The sequence below is a fragment of the Ambystoma mexicanum genome, chromosome 7q (genome assembly GCF_040938575.1).
Source record: "Ambystoma mexicanum isolate Mex_15411 chromosome 7q, UKY_AmexF1_1, whole genome shotgun sequence".
NCBI lineage: Eukaryota > Metazoa > Chordata > Amphibia > Caudata > Ambystomatidae > Ambystoma > Ambystoma mexicanum.
In genome coordinates, this window is record NC_090941.1 from 884,827,149 (window position 1) to 884,844,664 (window position 17,516).

At 46.8% G+C, this 17,516-nt stretch overlaps 1 protein-coding gene across 1 annotated transcript in view; it reads left to right on the plus strand.

Moving 5' to 3' along the window:
- Window positions 1-17,516, plus strand: part of NOX4 (NADPH oxidase 4) — a 1,243,038-nt gene that overhangs the window by 912,312 nt on the left and 313,210 nt on the right. The window contains exon 13 of the mRNA XM_069639431.1: window positions 12,495-12,576. Coding sequence (XP_069495532.1) covers window positions 12,495-12,576 — 82 coding nt within the window. The remainder of the gene's footprint in view (window positions 1-12,494; window positions 12,577-17,516) is intronic.

Here is a 17,516-nt window from a genome sequence, read left to right on the forward strand (position 1 = left end):
GCCATGTCCGTGGCCAGCAGATGCTGCACCTTGCCCAGGATGGTCCTGGTCCTTTCCTCCAATGGCGAGGCCAGCCGCGCTACTGTGTCGAGCTTGGCTCCCAGAAACAGGGCGACTTGTGACGGGACCAGGTGGGATTTTGGAAAGTTGATGGAGAACCCCAGGTCCGTGAGCAGCTGGACGGTCTTCGCAGTGTGCTCCACGGTGAGCTCCCTTGTCTTTGCCCGGATGAGCCAGTCATCCAGGTAGGGGTAGACGTGGATCCCCTGCAGGCGCAGCTGCGCCGCCACTGGTGCGAGGCACTTGGTGAACACCCTGGGTGCCGACTTCTATCGGAACGGGAGGGTCTTGAACTGGTAGTGCCGCCCTTGGACCACGAACCTGAGGAACTTTCGGTGTCGTTTTAGAATGGGGATGTGGAAGTACGCATCCTCCAAGTCCAACGACGACAGGAAATCGCCCTCCTCCAGCTGTCCCAGCACGTGCTGGAAGGTGACCATCCGGAACTTCTGTGCCTTGATGTACTTGTCCAGTTGTCGCAGGTCCAGGATGGGACACCATCCTCCTGTCTTCTTTTTTACGAGGAAGTACCTTGAGTAAACTCCGGCGCCCGGAAGCCTCTTTGGGACGAGCTTGATGGCACCTTTCTTGAGCATCGCCCTTACTTCCAACAGTAGTTGAGGGACGTGATTTTCCTTCCTGGCCACGGGTGGAACGTGAGGGCACTTCTTCTGGAACTCGAGGGCGTGCCCTTGGGCCAGGGCGTCCAACACCCAACGGTCGGTGGAGATGGACTCCCACATGCTGACAAACCTCGTCAGCTGGCCTCCCACCCGGGTGCTTCAGCGGGGGTCCGACCCCACTGTCGGTTCAATCTTGTTTGGAGGCCGCCTTGCCTCCTTGACCTCCCTGTCGATGACAACGGGCACCACCTGACTTGCCGCGTCACCTTTAGGCCTCCTGAGACGAAGATCTTGCCGCTTGGCGGTACGTCGAGGAGCCACTGCCGGATCCCTTGGAGGCACCTTGTCTGCCTCCAATGCTCCGAAAGGACGGCCGTCGTTGTTGGAGCACTCCCAGTGCCCGGGCAGTCTCCGTGTCTGTCTTGATAGCCTGAAGGGACTCATCAACTGCCTTTCCAAACAGGTTGTTCCCGTCGAAGGGCATGTCCAAAACTTTGGTTTGTACGTCCTGGCGGAAATCCGTCGCCTTGAGCCATCCTCGTCATCTCAGGCAAACGCTGTTGCCCAACTGACAGAAACCGGTGTCGGTGATGCCCGTTGCCACCGTGATGGCATGGTCCGAAGCAATCTCACCTTACTGTAAGATTTCAAGGGCCTCAGCCCTTTTGGCGTCCGGAAGGAAGTCCAATAGAGGGGTGATTTTGAACCACAACTCCCTGTCGTAGCGGACTACGATAGCCAGGGCGTTGGTCGCCTTGATAGTCGTCGCTGCGGATGAGATGACCCGTCGTCCCATCGTGTCCAGCTTCCTGCCCTTGCCGTCCGGCGGGGAAGTTGATGTCGAGGCCGATGCCCCCCCAGCTTTCTTCTTTGCCGCTGCCGAGACGACCGAATCTGGGATAGGTTGTGCCCGAAGGCAAAAGGGGGCAGCGTCGGGGACCCGGTACTTCTTCTCGTACCGGTCCCTCTTTGCAGGCACTGTGGCAGGGTTCTTGAGGAGGGAGAGCCCCTCATCCCAGATGTCATCCAGAAGTGGTACAGCGAGGACCCTCTTCCTTTTAGCCTCATGCCGTTGGTAAAGGAACCCTTCCTTTTTCTTCTCTTCGGGGCCCTGGAAATCATGGCATGGAAGGATCCAATCTCGTTGGGCGGGGACGCCCGAGCAGGGGGCGACGGGGGACACGTCCCGTCGTAGCCTCCGTCGTCATCTGTACCTGTCGTAGCCGTGTCCGTGCCTGTATCATCCCCGTGGGTAGTTGACCGGGGGGAAGGCAGAAAGGGCCTCAGAGGTGGGAGAGGTGGCAGAGGATGCGTCCTCCTCTTCTTATGCGGTGGACTTTCCGAAGGTCCCTGGCTCAGGTACCTCTGTCGTGGGGAGGGGCAACCTTGTCCTTATCTCCGAGCATAAGGACTGAATTGCTGACAAAATGGCCGCCTAAGTGTCCTGCGGCACTGGAAACGACGGGCGCGAGGGCTCTTGAGGAACCTCATCGGCGATCCCTCTCGATGGGCTGGGCCTCCTCCACGACTTCGATGAGCTCTTCTTCAGAGGTCGTGTCTGTATCCACGATGGCCACCTGCCCCTCCCCCTCCTTTTCCAATGGGAACTTTGTGGGGGTCTTCTTGATGGGCCTGAAAGATGGCTCCCTCCGCGGTGGCAGGGAGACTCTGGATCCTGAGGTCGCCTCCACTGGTGTAGCCTCCGCAGGCTGAGCCAGGGCCGCTGCAACATCCTCAATTGAGGTCTTAGGAGGGTGAATTAAGGCCATTGTCACCTTCTGCATGCCTGGGGCCTTCACCTTGGGGGGAGGGTCCGAGCCTTGCTCCCCCTCTGCCAGAATCTTCGAGATCGACCGGCGCCTCTCCAGAAGTTTCGCCGGGTTCTTGGACTTCCTCTTACCCGAGCCAGAGCGTTGGCTCGTGGTTGATGGCGCCGGGGAGGATGTGCCCTGCCTGGCAGCCAAGGAGCCCAACCGTGCGGCGCTCCCGGTGCCCGCAGACTCGCGGTGCTTGGCCTTTTGTTGTGCCCCCGTCGCCGGGGCGCCCTCACAGGACTTAGAAGACCGCTCGGACTTCTTCTTCTTCTTCTCGCCTGACGGGCTCTTACCTTCCAACCAGTTGGCGAGACGGAGGTGGCGATCCTTCATAGTCCGCTCCGACATGTTCCCACAAAACGCACAGTCCTTCTCCACGTGCGTCTTGTCCACATGGAGACAGTAGAGGCATAACGAATGCTGGTCCTCCTTGAACACATTCTGAAGCTGGCATACAGGGCAGGTCCTTAACAGCTTCCCGGGCGTCGAGCTTCCTTTCTCCTGGGCCATGTCCGGGGTAGGCCTCGGAACTTCTGGAATCCTACAAAAGCTTAACTCGACGAAATCTTCACCCTTGAGGGGCGTAGAAAACTCTGAAACGGGTACCCGTTGATCGGATGTAGAAACGGTGGAGCTTGAGGCTCTTTTTAACCGAAAAATGAGAAAAATCTCTCCTGAAAAAGCGCGAAAATGCAGCAAAAGCTCGAGAGCTACAGCACGAGGACTCCCAACACTTGAACGTGCGGTAAAAATCTGAGGATGGCTGCCAGAGGCGGGGCTTAGGGAGAGGGCAGTCATTGGCTGGGGGCAGTATGACCCAGAGACCAGTGATTGGTTACCACTAAGAAAGACAGATCAGAAAGGAAACTGATACTGATTTTTTCTATACCGAGGATTCCCGGCCTGACGACGGGGAATATTCATGAGCATGTGAATCCGTGCCAGACCCCATGCTGGAGAAATAGTAGAAATATGAGAAGAAAAGCTGAGATTACAAGCAGGGAAGGGGAAGGAGAATGGTATGGAAAGAAAGAGATGGATGGGGGAGCGATGGAAAGAAAAGAAATTCAGTTTCAGAGGGGTTTAAGTTAAGGTAGTGAGAGTGCCTCCAATGATAGATTGAAAGAAGGCAGGCAGAAATTATAGTAAAGTTGGAGAAGAAAATAAATATTTTGTGAATCACCAGCATAGAAAGTAGGTGACAAGGGCAAAGCCTTGAGGAATACTAGAATACAGGAGAAGAAGAGAGGAATGAGTGCCATCCCATGAAAAATAGGAGTTGTGATCAGAAAAGTAAGACACAAATCACTGATGAACTGTGTTGGTGAAACCCAGAGAGGAAAGTGTGGCAAGGAGAGACGGCCGATCTACAGTATCAAAGGCAGCAGAGATATCGAGAAGAATCAAAATAGAGAGTTTGTGATGATGAGCAGAGAGCAGAGAATGTGTAACATGAAACGGTGCAGTGATGCATGCTTCCCCTGAAATCTATTCACAAAAAACCCATATTAATTGAATTTGCTGTCTGCTGGGAAACACAGCTGGTGGCATTCCTATTCATTTTCATATGCAGAGGGGTCCGAGGTGGGAGTAAACATGGTGCATGTGGGAGGGGCAAGTGGGGCACAGAGGAGGATAACGTCTTGTAAAAGAATGACATTCTACTGGCTGCCTTTTAACGGTATTCACCCGCTGGCAAATTGTCACAGAACCATTCTCATTTCATTCAATCACAGTGCTTGAGATAGAAGATGTCCTGAGAAAACTAAGCCCACTTCATGTTATCCCAACATTTTAATTCTGGACAATATCAAAATATTCTCTGAATGTTTAACAAGATTTGTTAATTTCTCATTCTTACACATTAGTGTCCCTGATGACATCAAGGAAGTTACAGTGACCCCTTTGGGGAAAGAAACAGGACTTAGGCCTATTACGAACTCACACTTTTTGCTTAAGGTAATTGACAAAATTGCATGTACACAACTTCAAAAACATCTGGAAGAGGCCACCTTTTTACATCCCAAGCAGTCCGACTTCTGCCTGCATTACGGGACAGAGAGTGCATTGCTGGACCTACAATCGAATATGCTCAACATCATGGATAAAGGCAGAGCAGGATTATTGGTTCTGCTGGGCTTTTCAGTGGCTTTTGATCTACTGGATCATGACCGCTTTTTAACCACCTTGTCCACTGTAGGTCATTGCTCAGAGAATGCCATCTGCTGGGCTCAGTCGTTTCTGGGCAACAGGAGGTCTGCTGTGCGATGGGGAAATGTTTCCTCCACCTTAGCTTCAATAACTTACGGTGTCCCTCAGGGTGTGAGTCTGTCACCTGTATTATTCAACACCTACATTAAACCACTTTGCGACATACTGGCCGACATGGGTGCGTCTTTTGCGGATGACGCCGATGATACTCAGCTACTGTTTGAGCGTGAGGGGACATACAAAACAGACAAAGACAACCTGCAGTCTATTTACGGCACTATTAAGCAATGCATGTCAATTAATTGGATATGCCTTAATAGCAACGAAACAGAGTTGTTAGTATTTGGCTCCCATCAATCCAGGTTAAAGCTCTCTGCAAACTACTCTAGATTCAAGATTGAGGATTGTGTGATTCCGGTTCTCAACAAAGTAAAAACTTTGGGCGTTTATCTAGAAGCTTCATTGGGTGATGATGCTCAGGTGAGTTACATTTCCAAAAGTTCACACTACCATCTTAAGCTGCTGTGACAAATAAGACCTTTTCTCTCGGGAAAAGATTGTATTTCCTTGCTTGTGCCATTATTCCACCGATTATTGTAATGCTCCGTTCGGGGTTTGGGGCAGCAAGTTCTGATTCAAAGATTTCAGGGTATACAAAAATATACCATTCACATTGCAAACATCCTGCCTCGTAACACTCACATCTCTGAAATACGGAAGGAACTGCACTGGCTGCCTACGCAGTCCAAGATCCTTACCTTGGTTCACAAGTGCATTGTTGGTACTGCACCCACCTACCTCCCCAACAGACTAGTCAAATATGAACCAAAAAGAACTTTAAGATCCTCAGGCTGCTCGCGTGTCATAAAGCAAGCTCTGTCTTGGGTAATGGAAGACCTTTTGTCACTTTGGCTCCGAAAGTATGGAATACCCTGCCTTTGATTCTGCAGAATAAACTCAACTCATTCCAATTTCACAAACGTTTGGTTTGAAGGCTTTCTTGTTTACATGGAACTTCATTACTCTTTCATTTCTTCCTTCTGCATTGTTCTGTGTTTTACCTTTGTCTTTAGTCTCTGTGTGCGCTCTGATGCCTGCAGGCTCTCGGCACGGTATAAATAAACATATAAATTACAGGCTAGTTACTACACTGGGGGATATGGCTCAGGAACAGAGGATCCAGCTGTCCGTAGTTTCCTTTGATGGTGAAAAAGCTGTTGACACAGTCAGCTGGGATTTCTTGCTCCTGGCAAGAGGGGTGTTGGCTCTGTCTCTTTTTAAGGTGGAAAGGCTTGGGTGCCCTTTCAAATCAAAACCTCTAGGAACATTGAAACATGTACCCAGCAGGGATACCCCGTTGTGCTTTATTTGCAACCATTTGCTCTGGAAAACTAAGAGATTTAAACATCTTGCTTTGTAAATCTGCTCTTGTAGAGGAAATGAAACTAGCGCTATTTGTTCTCAATTATTTATTTATCACTTCTGGCATTTGGTAAACGAGTACAGGAATATGTAGTGTATTCTGGGTTTTATTTGAACATGTAAAAAAACTCAGTTGATGGAATGGACTTGAGATAGTGATACTGGGCTAATGGCAATTAGAAGCCCAATATCTTGGGATCGAAATGTGTATTTATTTTTACATTTATAAAGCGTGTAAAAAACCTCTGGCATCGAGTCGCTGTTACAACCAGTTACACATAGATGAATTTCAGAGAGGGGTTGTGGGCGGCCTGTGGCCTTAAACAAACCGCCAGGTTTTTAAGGCTTTCCCAAAGGCCCAATAGGATTGTTCAGCTCTCAGGCTGAGAGGTCGAGGGCTCCATTGTCTTGCAGCTACCCAGGGGAATCTTGGGACGCAACTTTTGACTCACTGGAACATCGGTTGGATGAGCCGATGTGTTTAGACCAGTTTCACTGGTCTGGATGACTGTACTTTCCTGGACTTTTGTGATAGGTAGGGATTGGCTGCGCTGGAAAGGCATCTATGTGTAATGCATAATGTCTTGAAGATGATCTTTTCTTGGTTAGGCAGCCAATGGGCCTCTCTTCTGGCCGTTGAGATGTGTTCATATTTGGGAATGTTGAGGTCCGCACGAATGGCATTGTTCTGTATCACCTGAAGTTTATGGATGTTGAGTGAGGAGGTGCTGACAAAGAGGGCGTATGATAGAGTGGACAATGGCGATATCACTAAGTTTACTTAATAGGATAGTACAGTGATCCATTGATGGAAATATCTGCTTCTTTATGAGAGCTATGACGACTTTCATTCCAAAAGACCTCTTTGTGATGTGCTTCATACCAGTACGGTTATCAAAAAAACAGATGCAGGAGAAAAACACAAGATGTTAATAAGTTTTGATTAAAAAAAAAAAGAAAACAATATGCAGCAAAAGATGAATAGAGACAAATGATGCTAGTGCTGGGCAAAGAGGGTCCTTCTCCCCAAAAGATGTTTCACTTGATCTCAGTGCTGTCCAGAATACTTATGTTGGTCAGAGTATGAGGGCTACAACTCCCCATTCTTACCATAACCCTAGGAGTGTGTGCCACCTTTTACCAAGGCCAAGTACCACCCGGGAACGTGGCCAGTATGAGTCAATATATTTGCGTATGGACCCAGGTCTCTAGGTGACAGGAAATCACTTCTATAGATAAACATATGATAATGTGAAAGATTTACACTCTCCTAAACATTTTCCAGGTTTATGTAGTTCAGAGGTCTGCAACCTGGAGCTCTCTAGATGTGTTGCACTACACCTTCCATATTACCTCACCATTGCGGATGCAGGCTAGCGCAGATGGAAGTTGTTATCCAAGATATCTGTAGAGCCAAAAGTTGAAGGCCCATAATATTGTGGGTATTTGGGCCCAGAGATAGTTGTATAGGGGCCAGACTGTGCATAACATTGTCATGTATTGCCATTTCTTTAGCAAACAAACGTCATGAGTGCCCTTTTAGATCTATTGATTGGATAATTGGATATCCCGTTCAATCATATTTTATTTAGGTTTATCTCTAAGTAGACTATGAAAGAGTGCTTGCATGAGTCTAGAGATGAGAGCCAAAGTAGGAGGAGAAAAGGCAGAGTGGGGATTTCCCTTAAGGATGTTGGTGAGAATGCCAGATCTAAAGAGAGTGTGAGGTTATGGCTATTGACTTGTGATCCCCAAAGCTTTCAAGGTCGACCACCGCATTGAGGTCCCAAAGAATTTATGACACAGGGCCTCATCACGAGTTGGGCACTAACCTCGGCGGTATTACCGTAGGGGCTGTTAGCGCTACCGCCAACCCCCCCGGCGCCGGATCATGGGTTTGAAAGAACGGTAAGTCCCCATTCCTCATTGGGCCCATTCAGAAATTTCCCATTCCCCATTGGGCCCAATGGGGAATGTCCGGCGCTATTACCACCGGCTGTAATACTGCCAAAAATTGGCAAAATCGCAGGATAATGGTGTGATTTGGCGGACCCCTAAATGCGGCAGTAATAGCATTACCGCCGCATTTAAGGGTTACCACCAAACTAGTGAGGAGGCCCACAGTGTTTTACCACGTCCAGTTGAGCACTGAAAATAGAATGGATTTGGTGCCTCTCACAACCTGAAAAGGGTCAAGAAGATCATGAGTGTCAATAAACCATTGCAGCAGAGATTCAGCAACACTTTCAAAGAGTATTGCTGGAAGTGGTGAATTCAGTATGGAAGAATAATTCGTCCCAGTGATTATGTCTGCATTGGGTTTCTGTAAGAGTGGGGGTGATAAGGCTCTAAAGATCACAGATCTAGGGCTTTTTCCAAAGAGGAATTAACAGCTGAAGCAGGTCAACAATCATTCTGTAGTGCGTCAATTAATTAAAGTGTTTTGGAGGGCATGCGCCCAAGTGCAAGCCTCAGCATTTGCAGGATTTTTTAGCAGCGTAAACTGTTTGTTCGCCAAAGAGCAGAAGCAGGGACGGAGTGGACCATAGGACAATAAGGCAATGCTCAAGGTGCAGTTCCCGCACGTAGTTGTGGGCTAGTTTTATTGGTCAAATTGGGACATTAATTTTAGTTTGACAATTGTTGAGCAGTTTGATCAGTTGCTTCACTTATTCCCCCCAGTGATAAAAGGCAGAGCATGGGAGCACACTTAGAGCAAGTCCAAGCGCACGAGGAAGCAGCTATTCCAGGACGGCAGTTCAAAAAGAGGAGAAAGGCAGCGAGACCTGAAAGGATGACAAGGAGGTAAGTACCCTTGCCCTTTTCGACCTAGGCCCACAAAACCTCCATGAAAGGAATAATAAGACTGGTAACTCCAGCTGGCGTGTGGTGGAACAGATGTCAATGGTGCACACAGCCCTCCCTCACTGATAACCAAGGCGGGGAGATGCGATTGCTACTGTGGTACCGTCCTTGACTCCAGAGACAAGAACCGCAGAGAAGTTCAGCACAGCCCGAGAGTCGGAGGGAGAACCGATAGTAAAACCGGACTGTGTTGAGCAAAGGTTGTAAACAGCAACATGATATGAATTGAAAGAACTTATGAACAAAGAACTTGTGTGTTACTGAACTTTTAAAGCCCAGGTAAAGAACAGCTGCAGAGTGGCCCGGTGCCACGTGGGTGTTAATTCGAAAGACTCTCGCTGTTTCCCTTTTTTGTTGAAACTACAAATACCAGGAAGCCCTAGGAGAGCCTGACATAAGAGGTCAAAGTGGTCATACAAGAGTCAAGTAAAACCCCTTGTCTAATCAAAAATCTTTGACACGTAGTCAAGAGGAAATTATATTTTGTACGAAAGGCTGTAGTGAACCCGACTGAAGGTGGCCAACGTTGCAAAACGTATCAGAGCCTGGTTGAGGGGGATCCACCGGTGAAGGGAAATCACCCGACAGGAAGATTACTGAGAGGGTTGTTTGCTTTGTTGTTTATAGCTCATCTGGCCCTCTGAGGCAAGAGACTTGGTGTAAAAGAGACTTGGCCACAGAAGGCCCTAATATTTTGGAAACAAACGGTAAGCTTGTGCTGGAGAAGCACAGGAGAGTACTGTGCTCGAGAGCCCCGCCTTGTCCTGTGCTAAAAACATGGGGAAGGGAGACCCCAGTTATACCACTCTGACTTATCATTTTGTGAAAACTTCTTTCTTTTCTGGTGAACATTGTCTCACACTATTTTGTAACTTAGCGGTAAGGATTGGCAATAGTTTTTCTTTTTTTAGTATAGGCCCTCTCTATTTGACAAGGCGCGCTAGGACTGCTTTATTATTATTTGATGGTCGTAGCTTGCTCCCATCTTAGATTTAGATTAGTCGTTTTTCTCACCCATTTATACAGTTTAATAAACACCCTTGAACTGTGATCACGTGTGTCTGTCTTTACTGTTGCCACCATGAGTTCCTTACACTTTGCATAATGCACGAGTGACCAGTTCAGAAACCTGCTCACTTGTACATTCCGTGGAAGCTGAGAGTGCGTGCAGCACATTTGTTTCACTATTGCCCCCTAATGTAGATTCAAGTGACAGTTGCAAGGTTTGGTCTTGCACTTTCAAACTAATGCTTCACAAGTTTAGCTTCTAGTTGTCCATTTCCTTGATTTTTGTGTGATTAGCCAGGGATATGACTCCCTCGTCTAATGCATCCTCTACAGGGATGCGTCTTTCAGCTCATGATTACACAGGGTGGAATCCCGACTGTTGCCCTCATCATTCATCATTCTGAGGCCGATTAAATGAGTACCACTATGTGGAGGGTAGCAATACACATCTGTTATCAATGCTGAGATGTCTCACCCGATGAACGTGTGTTCCAAAAATACACCTGTTGCATTATTTCCCATGTTGATATGTACTTCTTTGAAAGATATAACAGAGAAAATTGTGCAAGTGTACACTCGGGAATAACTCCACAAGGCACCAGAATGTTCACCAATTTGCAGCAGCTTTTCACATGTTCCAACCAGTAAGTTAATGCACACTGGGATTGCACCCCTCTGTGAACAGGGCATAGTCAACAGTATATTCTTTCATCAAACTCAAAAGTCACAGGTGGCCACACCCCATTTTGAGTTATGGCCCGTGCTTTGAGATGCGGACCCCATCGCAACCTCACCGGGGGAAACTGAATCCTGCCTACCCAACCACACATCTATGGTCCCAAGCCCATTCTCTAACCCAGAACTCGAGGGTTGACTCTACCAAAACCACGCTCAGAGAGACCCAGCCCATGCATAGTGCATACAGCATTGGCGTCTATGCCGTAACCCAGACTACACACCAATTAGGTGATCTAGTTTCCACCCAGAAGACACAGCCTTATAGGCCTGTGTTCTACCATGCATCTTTTTTATTTTGTTTAGTTTTGGTTCATACAGGGGGCATTAGCAGCCTGTATGAGAAACAAGCTGTTTACTTTAGAAAGTATATGTGGGCTTGGTACCTTTTGATGGCTTTTCGAGGATATATACACATACACCAGATGAATGACCAGTATAACCAGTGGACCCATATGCCTTCAGGAAGGTAACATGTCCTGGGTGACACTGAGCCCGGTCCCCAAGCTTATTCGCTGCCCCCCAGGTAGTACGCAAGACATTGGGTAGGTTTTGGCAATAAAAGGCAGTGGGATTTTATTGCACAGTTATGGTCATAACAAAACATAATCATAATTACAGTAACCATAACATGTAGTACTTTTGGGCATCGGGTCCCGAGGTTACCCCCTCTGGTCCGTGCTGTCATTCTTGTCCCACGACAGTGTGGTCACCGTACAGTGACCTGTCTTCTTTCTCCTTCTTCTCATCATTTTTCTTAGGGTGAGAGGGTTCTGGGAAAAAGAAGAAGAGACTCTGAGTGAACAAAGAACCCTTGGGTTCGGGTCCCCGTGCAGGGTCCACAAACTGATTTGTCTTTGGCTGCAGCAGCCATTATATAGGACCCAAGTGATGTCCCTTGGGTCATTCTGTGTGGTGGGGGCTGTGGTGCCAGCCCCTGGCCAGCATCTGCTGACAGCTAATTGCACCTCATGGTGCCTGAGCCTAGCTCCCCCGCCCACTTCCTGCCTTCAGAGGGCCCTGTTGTTTTGTCTCCCTGTGTGGGTGGGGCAGGGTGTTGATTAACACCCTGCCCCTCCCTCTGTGTTTCCTGGTGTGGTGACTGTGTTTGCCTTTGTAGTATTATGGAGGAGAGGGGGAAGTGCTGGCCCATTTGTTGGGCTGCTGCTCCCCCTCTCCCCTGCCTAGCCAGCCATGGGGCGCTGGTTACCCTGCCCTGCTTTGTGAGACCCTGCGCATTGTCCAGTATATTCAATGATGTGTCTAAATTATTGTCATGTTAACATGATATAACACATGTGTGACCCTGACCACGGCCTCTTTAGAACAGCCCTAGGCATTCATGAATTGCACACACTGTACTTATGTGTAACTTGTAAATCCACCATCTGTTTCTATATCTGCACTTTCCTCACATCTCTAATTGTTTGTCTAGTAGAATGGAAGATATGTATACATTCCACCATATAGGTGTGCTCTATGCCTCTGTATTGCATGATGGGGCATCTGTGAGCACGAGCAGGTATGTTTTGTTTTAATTAGGCGTAGTTAATAAAATGAAACCTAGATTATCGAACAAAACTGTAATTTGAGGCTATAGCGCAACATTAACAAAGGTCCATTGATGATCGATTTGAGTGTGCCTCTAGCTGCCTGAAGACAAGAATGTGAAAGAAACTATTAGAACGCGCAATCAATTCGTCGACATTGAAATCACATTGTATGGTTAATAACACGATACCATTTCTTTTCACAGAAAGATTCCGCGATCTCTTGCTTCCGCGTTCCAGTGAGGCTGTGGAGATTGTGCCCATCCTCCAGCAAAAGCATTATCCTATGTAAGTGAAAGCTCGTTGATGTGGGGGAGGGGCGACTTTTGATATATTTGTTTCTGAAAAGTGGATAGCAATTTCTAGCCGAGAAGTGGCTCCCTCAAGATGGAGCTGCCTGGCGCAGCCAGCGCTGACAGGCCGTCGCCCAAAGCTGTCATGGCGGAGCTGCTGGAGCCGGTGGAGGATTGGAGGGGCGAGCCGGGGGTGATCAGGGCGGATCAATGCCCACTGAGCCCTCCTTTCACCCGACGCTGCGTGTTTACAGAGGCAGATGCTGGAGCAGGATAATCCGCGCTCCGGTCTTCTGCGGGACCCCTGTTTATGCTGTCAAATTAATTTGATATCAACACGAAAGAGGGGCGGAAAAAAGATAAAACCCGTTGCCACACTCTCATTAAAAAACGAATTGGGTGCACTGTGGCGGGCAACAGCCACAGAGGATAGTGCTTAGTGCTGGGGTTTCTGTTTGGGCCTCGTTTGTAAGTATGGTAGCAACACACGTGGTATGTGAAACTCCCCCTGTTTTTAGCATATCCAGTGGGTTGGGATTACACAGGATATTTACAGCATGCGGTGTGTAGAACCTACTGCCTGAGGTAAATAATGTAAAGGCCCTTTGGATAACTAGGGCACAGAACAGCGCCCCAATCGTGCACATTTTCCACTGTAGAATGTGCAATGTGTGTTGTGACTGCTTCACTTTGGTGCAGAATCGTGAATCACAGAGGTGCATTTACTATTGGCTGCTATGTATGTGTCGCATTATCGAGGTGCATTGTTAATCATGCACCTGGCCTTTGCACTTCAGCATTGTAGACCAAGAGATTTCTGTTTCTGCTGTTTTAATTCAATATCATGTTGCAGCGGAACTAACGGGAGGGCTATTATCTGGGATTGGGGGATATATGTCCTGGCTCGTCCTTCGGGGTACAGCAGTTCTATTTGTATTTTCGCTTCTAAAGCGCCTACAAACAACAGTGTGGTTTCTGTGCACTATACTTTACCATGTATTTCAGTACATAACATTTTTGACACTCATCATAGGTGATGAAAGTTTGTAATACATATTTTTAATGTAAACTATTATTGAACTTTGGGAATGTCAGCAATAGGCTTAAAAGCCTCTAGCATATGAGGAAGGACAGGCTTTTTAAAAAGAATGTTCAATTAGAGCAGCTCGTCTAGATTGCGTGCCTAGGTATCCAGCATGGACCGGCGCTGCTCGAAGTAAGCAAAACCACACAACCCCAAAGGGTGGGTAAAGACTGAACCGTGGAAGATATCGACATGAATACATGTCATCTCTGGCCTCCAAAGCTTGTACCATGTTAGATGGGGAGCACACATGTTGATGGAGAGCATGCCGTTGCTAGTTGAGTTACACGCTTTGTTGTAGAAGAGCACATGTGTACAGGGCTCTGCAACCTTTGGCTCTCCAGATGTTTCCGACTGCAGCTGCCATCAGCTGTAGCCAGCAGAGTCAATGCTCAGGGATCATGGGAGTCGTAGTCCAGAACATTTGGAGAGGAACAGGAGGTTGCAGGCTGATGCTTTAACATAAGATATAATAATGTTCTTGGTCGACACATTGTGCATTCTTTTCACTGAACTCGCATGAAAAACCATGTTCTTATACCTGGATATGAATTGCATTGAGCAGACACGTGTGAACTGTGTGCTCAAATTTCACTTTGAATCCTAGTGAATGAATGCTTACTATAAACTAAGGGCCTGATTCATGAAACGTTTTCCTATGGGATTGCGCCATTATAAAATACTTCCATGAATCAGGCCCTTAGACTTTAATGATGAGGCGAAGTAGACCATGCCATGTAGCGTGCCCTTGTGGCATAAGTGTGCATGTGCTGCCTGCTTCCCTGTCCATGCCTGTAATGTGCGGGTCAGTGATGCCTCACCGCCTCAGAAATGTGGCCCTCATCACATGTCTAGCACTCTAGATGCAAGCCGGTATTAGCCTCTGTTCTAAGAGAAAGTTGTAGGGCAACCACCAAGCGCTTTTCCCTGCCAGTCAGAAGCTTTTTTTCATTGCTAGCAATATCTGACTTCACACATCAATGTGGAGGAGTCCCGGGGTCTCCAAGACCTTTTTGGCCGACTAACAAATGAGTCCACCTTTAGGGTGCACCGACGTGTATTATTTTACAGAATGGACCCTCCTGCTTCTTATGTAGAGCTGAGACAATATTAGCATGTGAAGACTAATGCACCAATCCTGAATTTGAAACATGGTGGTTTTCCCTGCCACCTGCAGACGCAAACTTCACATGTCTCGCAAATGCAGCATAGAACCCCAGACATATAAATTGGCTCATTTTGAGAACTTGTGCAAAATGGTATTGTGGATCTTTGTGCTAAAACATACATGCCAAATTCCCTTTATTTCTCTCTAGGTGGATTCTGCTTATTCAATCAATCAATCAATTTATTTCGGAGTAAAACGAATCCCTATAAGCGAACATAATGCACCAAGGAATACAAGTGATAGAAGATATATTTAAGGAATTGCAACATTGGAATGCTGGCAGCTCGTTGCAGAAAATGCAATTTCTCAAGGATTGGACCATGTTTTTTATCATCTGTTTTAACAGGATTCCTGCCCTAATACCTCTGCAATCCCTACTGTCTCATACTGACATAAATGTCTTTCTAGACTTGAAGTAGGGTGGACAGAGACGAATAAAGCGAGCCAAGGCCTCCAATGGAATAAACTCGCCAGAGCATGTACATACCTCTGTTTTGTTTGTTTTGTCACCCTCCATCCATAACACATTAGCAGTGGTCAGTAGTAGACCAAAACGCAAGTGTGCCAGAAAGATTTTAACTTTATGTGCCTTTGTTGGTGTCCACATTATTTAAATAGATATTCTTTAATTCCCTTCTATGCCTGGTAATGAGATACCCTGGGATACTATAACAGGTGTTTTACTTCATTTTGTTTTGATGTATAAAAACATGTGCTCTTAGAACAGGCATCACTGAAGAACATAGTTCTAAGCAGCATACAGGTAAAAGAAGCTGGAATGTCCAGACAGGGATCCATAGAATGCTGCGATGCTTTGTGCATACAAGCCATGTGGGATATTATGGTCCCAACTCGTAATACAAAAAGTAATCAGGACGGAGGATACATGTTTGCCCAATGTAAACCTTAAAAACATATTCTCTACTGTGTGTATAGCTCACTCATCAGTGTAACCCAGTAAACCCACTGTATCGGTACCAATGGCCACAGAGGTAGCCTGATAAGTAGATAACATTTACCCAGCAACTTAAATTCATGAAAAGGGCTGGGGCAGCAAAAGTGACAAAAGTCACCTAATAGACTCACAGAAAGTAATGGGAATTGTACAAAAATGTCGACCTGGGAACTGTGACGGCCGAAAATGCCGACTTTATTTTCTTCTTTTTAACCCCTCCCTTACACCATATATATATGTGGGGGGGTTTAGAGTATGATATTAATTTGGGGGAGCTGCGGGGGGTCTCCCCCACATATATATGTGGTGTAAAGGCGTTGCAGTGAGCACATAGATCCATAGATCCAAAGTAATGTCACATGACATTTCAATCCAGTGATACCACATGAAGTCATGTCACATGGCGTTTGATGGCACAAACGAGAGTAACACTGTGGATGCAAAAACAACTTAAAGCTAACAAGTATTAGAGCAATAAACAGTTCCTAAAACAGACACCATATTATTTTAGCCACCAACCACATTTAAATGAGGGTGCAGCCTTGATCTGCCACAGGTGGGATTGTGCTATTCGAGTGGTACAGTCAACAGAAACAAGATAGTCTCAGGGCACTGCCTCGAATTCACATACAGCTTTATGTGGCCATTTACTGTCATTTTATGGTAGTGATAGCCTCACACGGCAGTTATAGTCATATGTCTAATGCAGCCCCACATCCCCAGGTGCTTCCATGATATACTGCGTAGTTTACTATATTTTGATAATACCATCCAATACCTATTATAGCCTTACATGCTAGGTATGTCATAATATGTAAAGTACAGCCAGAAAGGACATCTATTCCCAATTAACAATGCATATCCCTGATATGGTCATCATGTTAGGTGCAGTATCATATGTGGACATGCTGACGTCATATGCAAAGTGCATCTTCACAAGCTTGAGAAATGCTGTCTAATGGAAGGCAATATCTCCTTTTAATGGCTCGCCGGTAAATTGTTTGATAGCCGATTGGTGATACTGATAACAACAAGCATATCTACAATGACCTTTCTGTGAGATAGGGAAATTGTGAAACCCAAGAAGCAACAAAAGATTCCAATAATGGCTATGTCCATATTATAGAGAGCCTTTGAGTTAAGGTGTAAAATCCCTTATCCAAATGCTCAAAATACCTAAATTCCACCTGTTCAATATCGGAAGCAACAATACATCTTTTTTTAAAGTATGGCATTCAAGATGCTAAAAACCCTTGCACTATTAACCTTCCACATCCTCAAAAAAAGCCTTAAAACGAAACACAAACAAGGGTCCTGATATGGCTTTTGTCCCCCATCAGCATATCCTGTAATGGCTCCAGGCCAACAATAACTTTCTACATGCTCAGAGACCTCACACCATCGGAAAAGGGCACTAGATACCTCATCCTAGTCCATTGTACAATCCACCTTCCCTTTCATGTCACGAGTCAGGGATACCCCCGAAACTCAATAACAGATGGTTCAGGCATCCGATGCAGGTGACTAATGTTCCTAGAAGTGTGTTAAGTCAGAATCAGGAGACGGACCAGATTACTTTTTGGAAGTGTGGTTTTATTTGTTCCCAACAAAAACCCTATTCTATCCATAGGTTTCTAGGCCCCACACTTTAGGAAAGAGGGAGTCCACCTACTCCTCTGAATAGCCCAGCATGCTACCTACAGATGCTGCACCCCTCCTAAATTAATG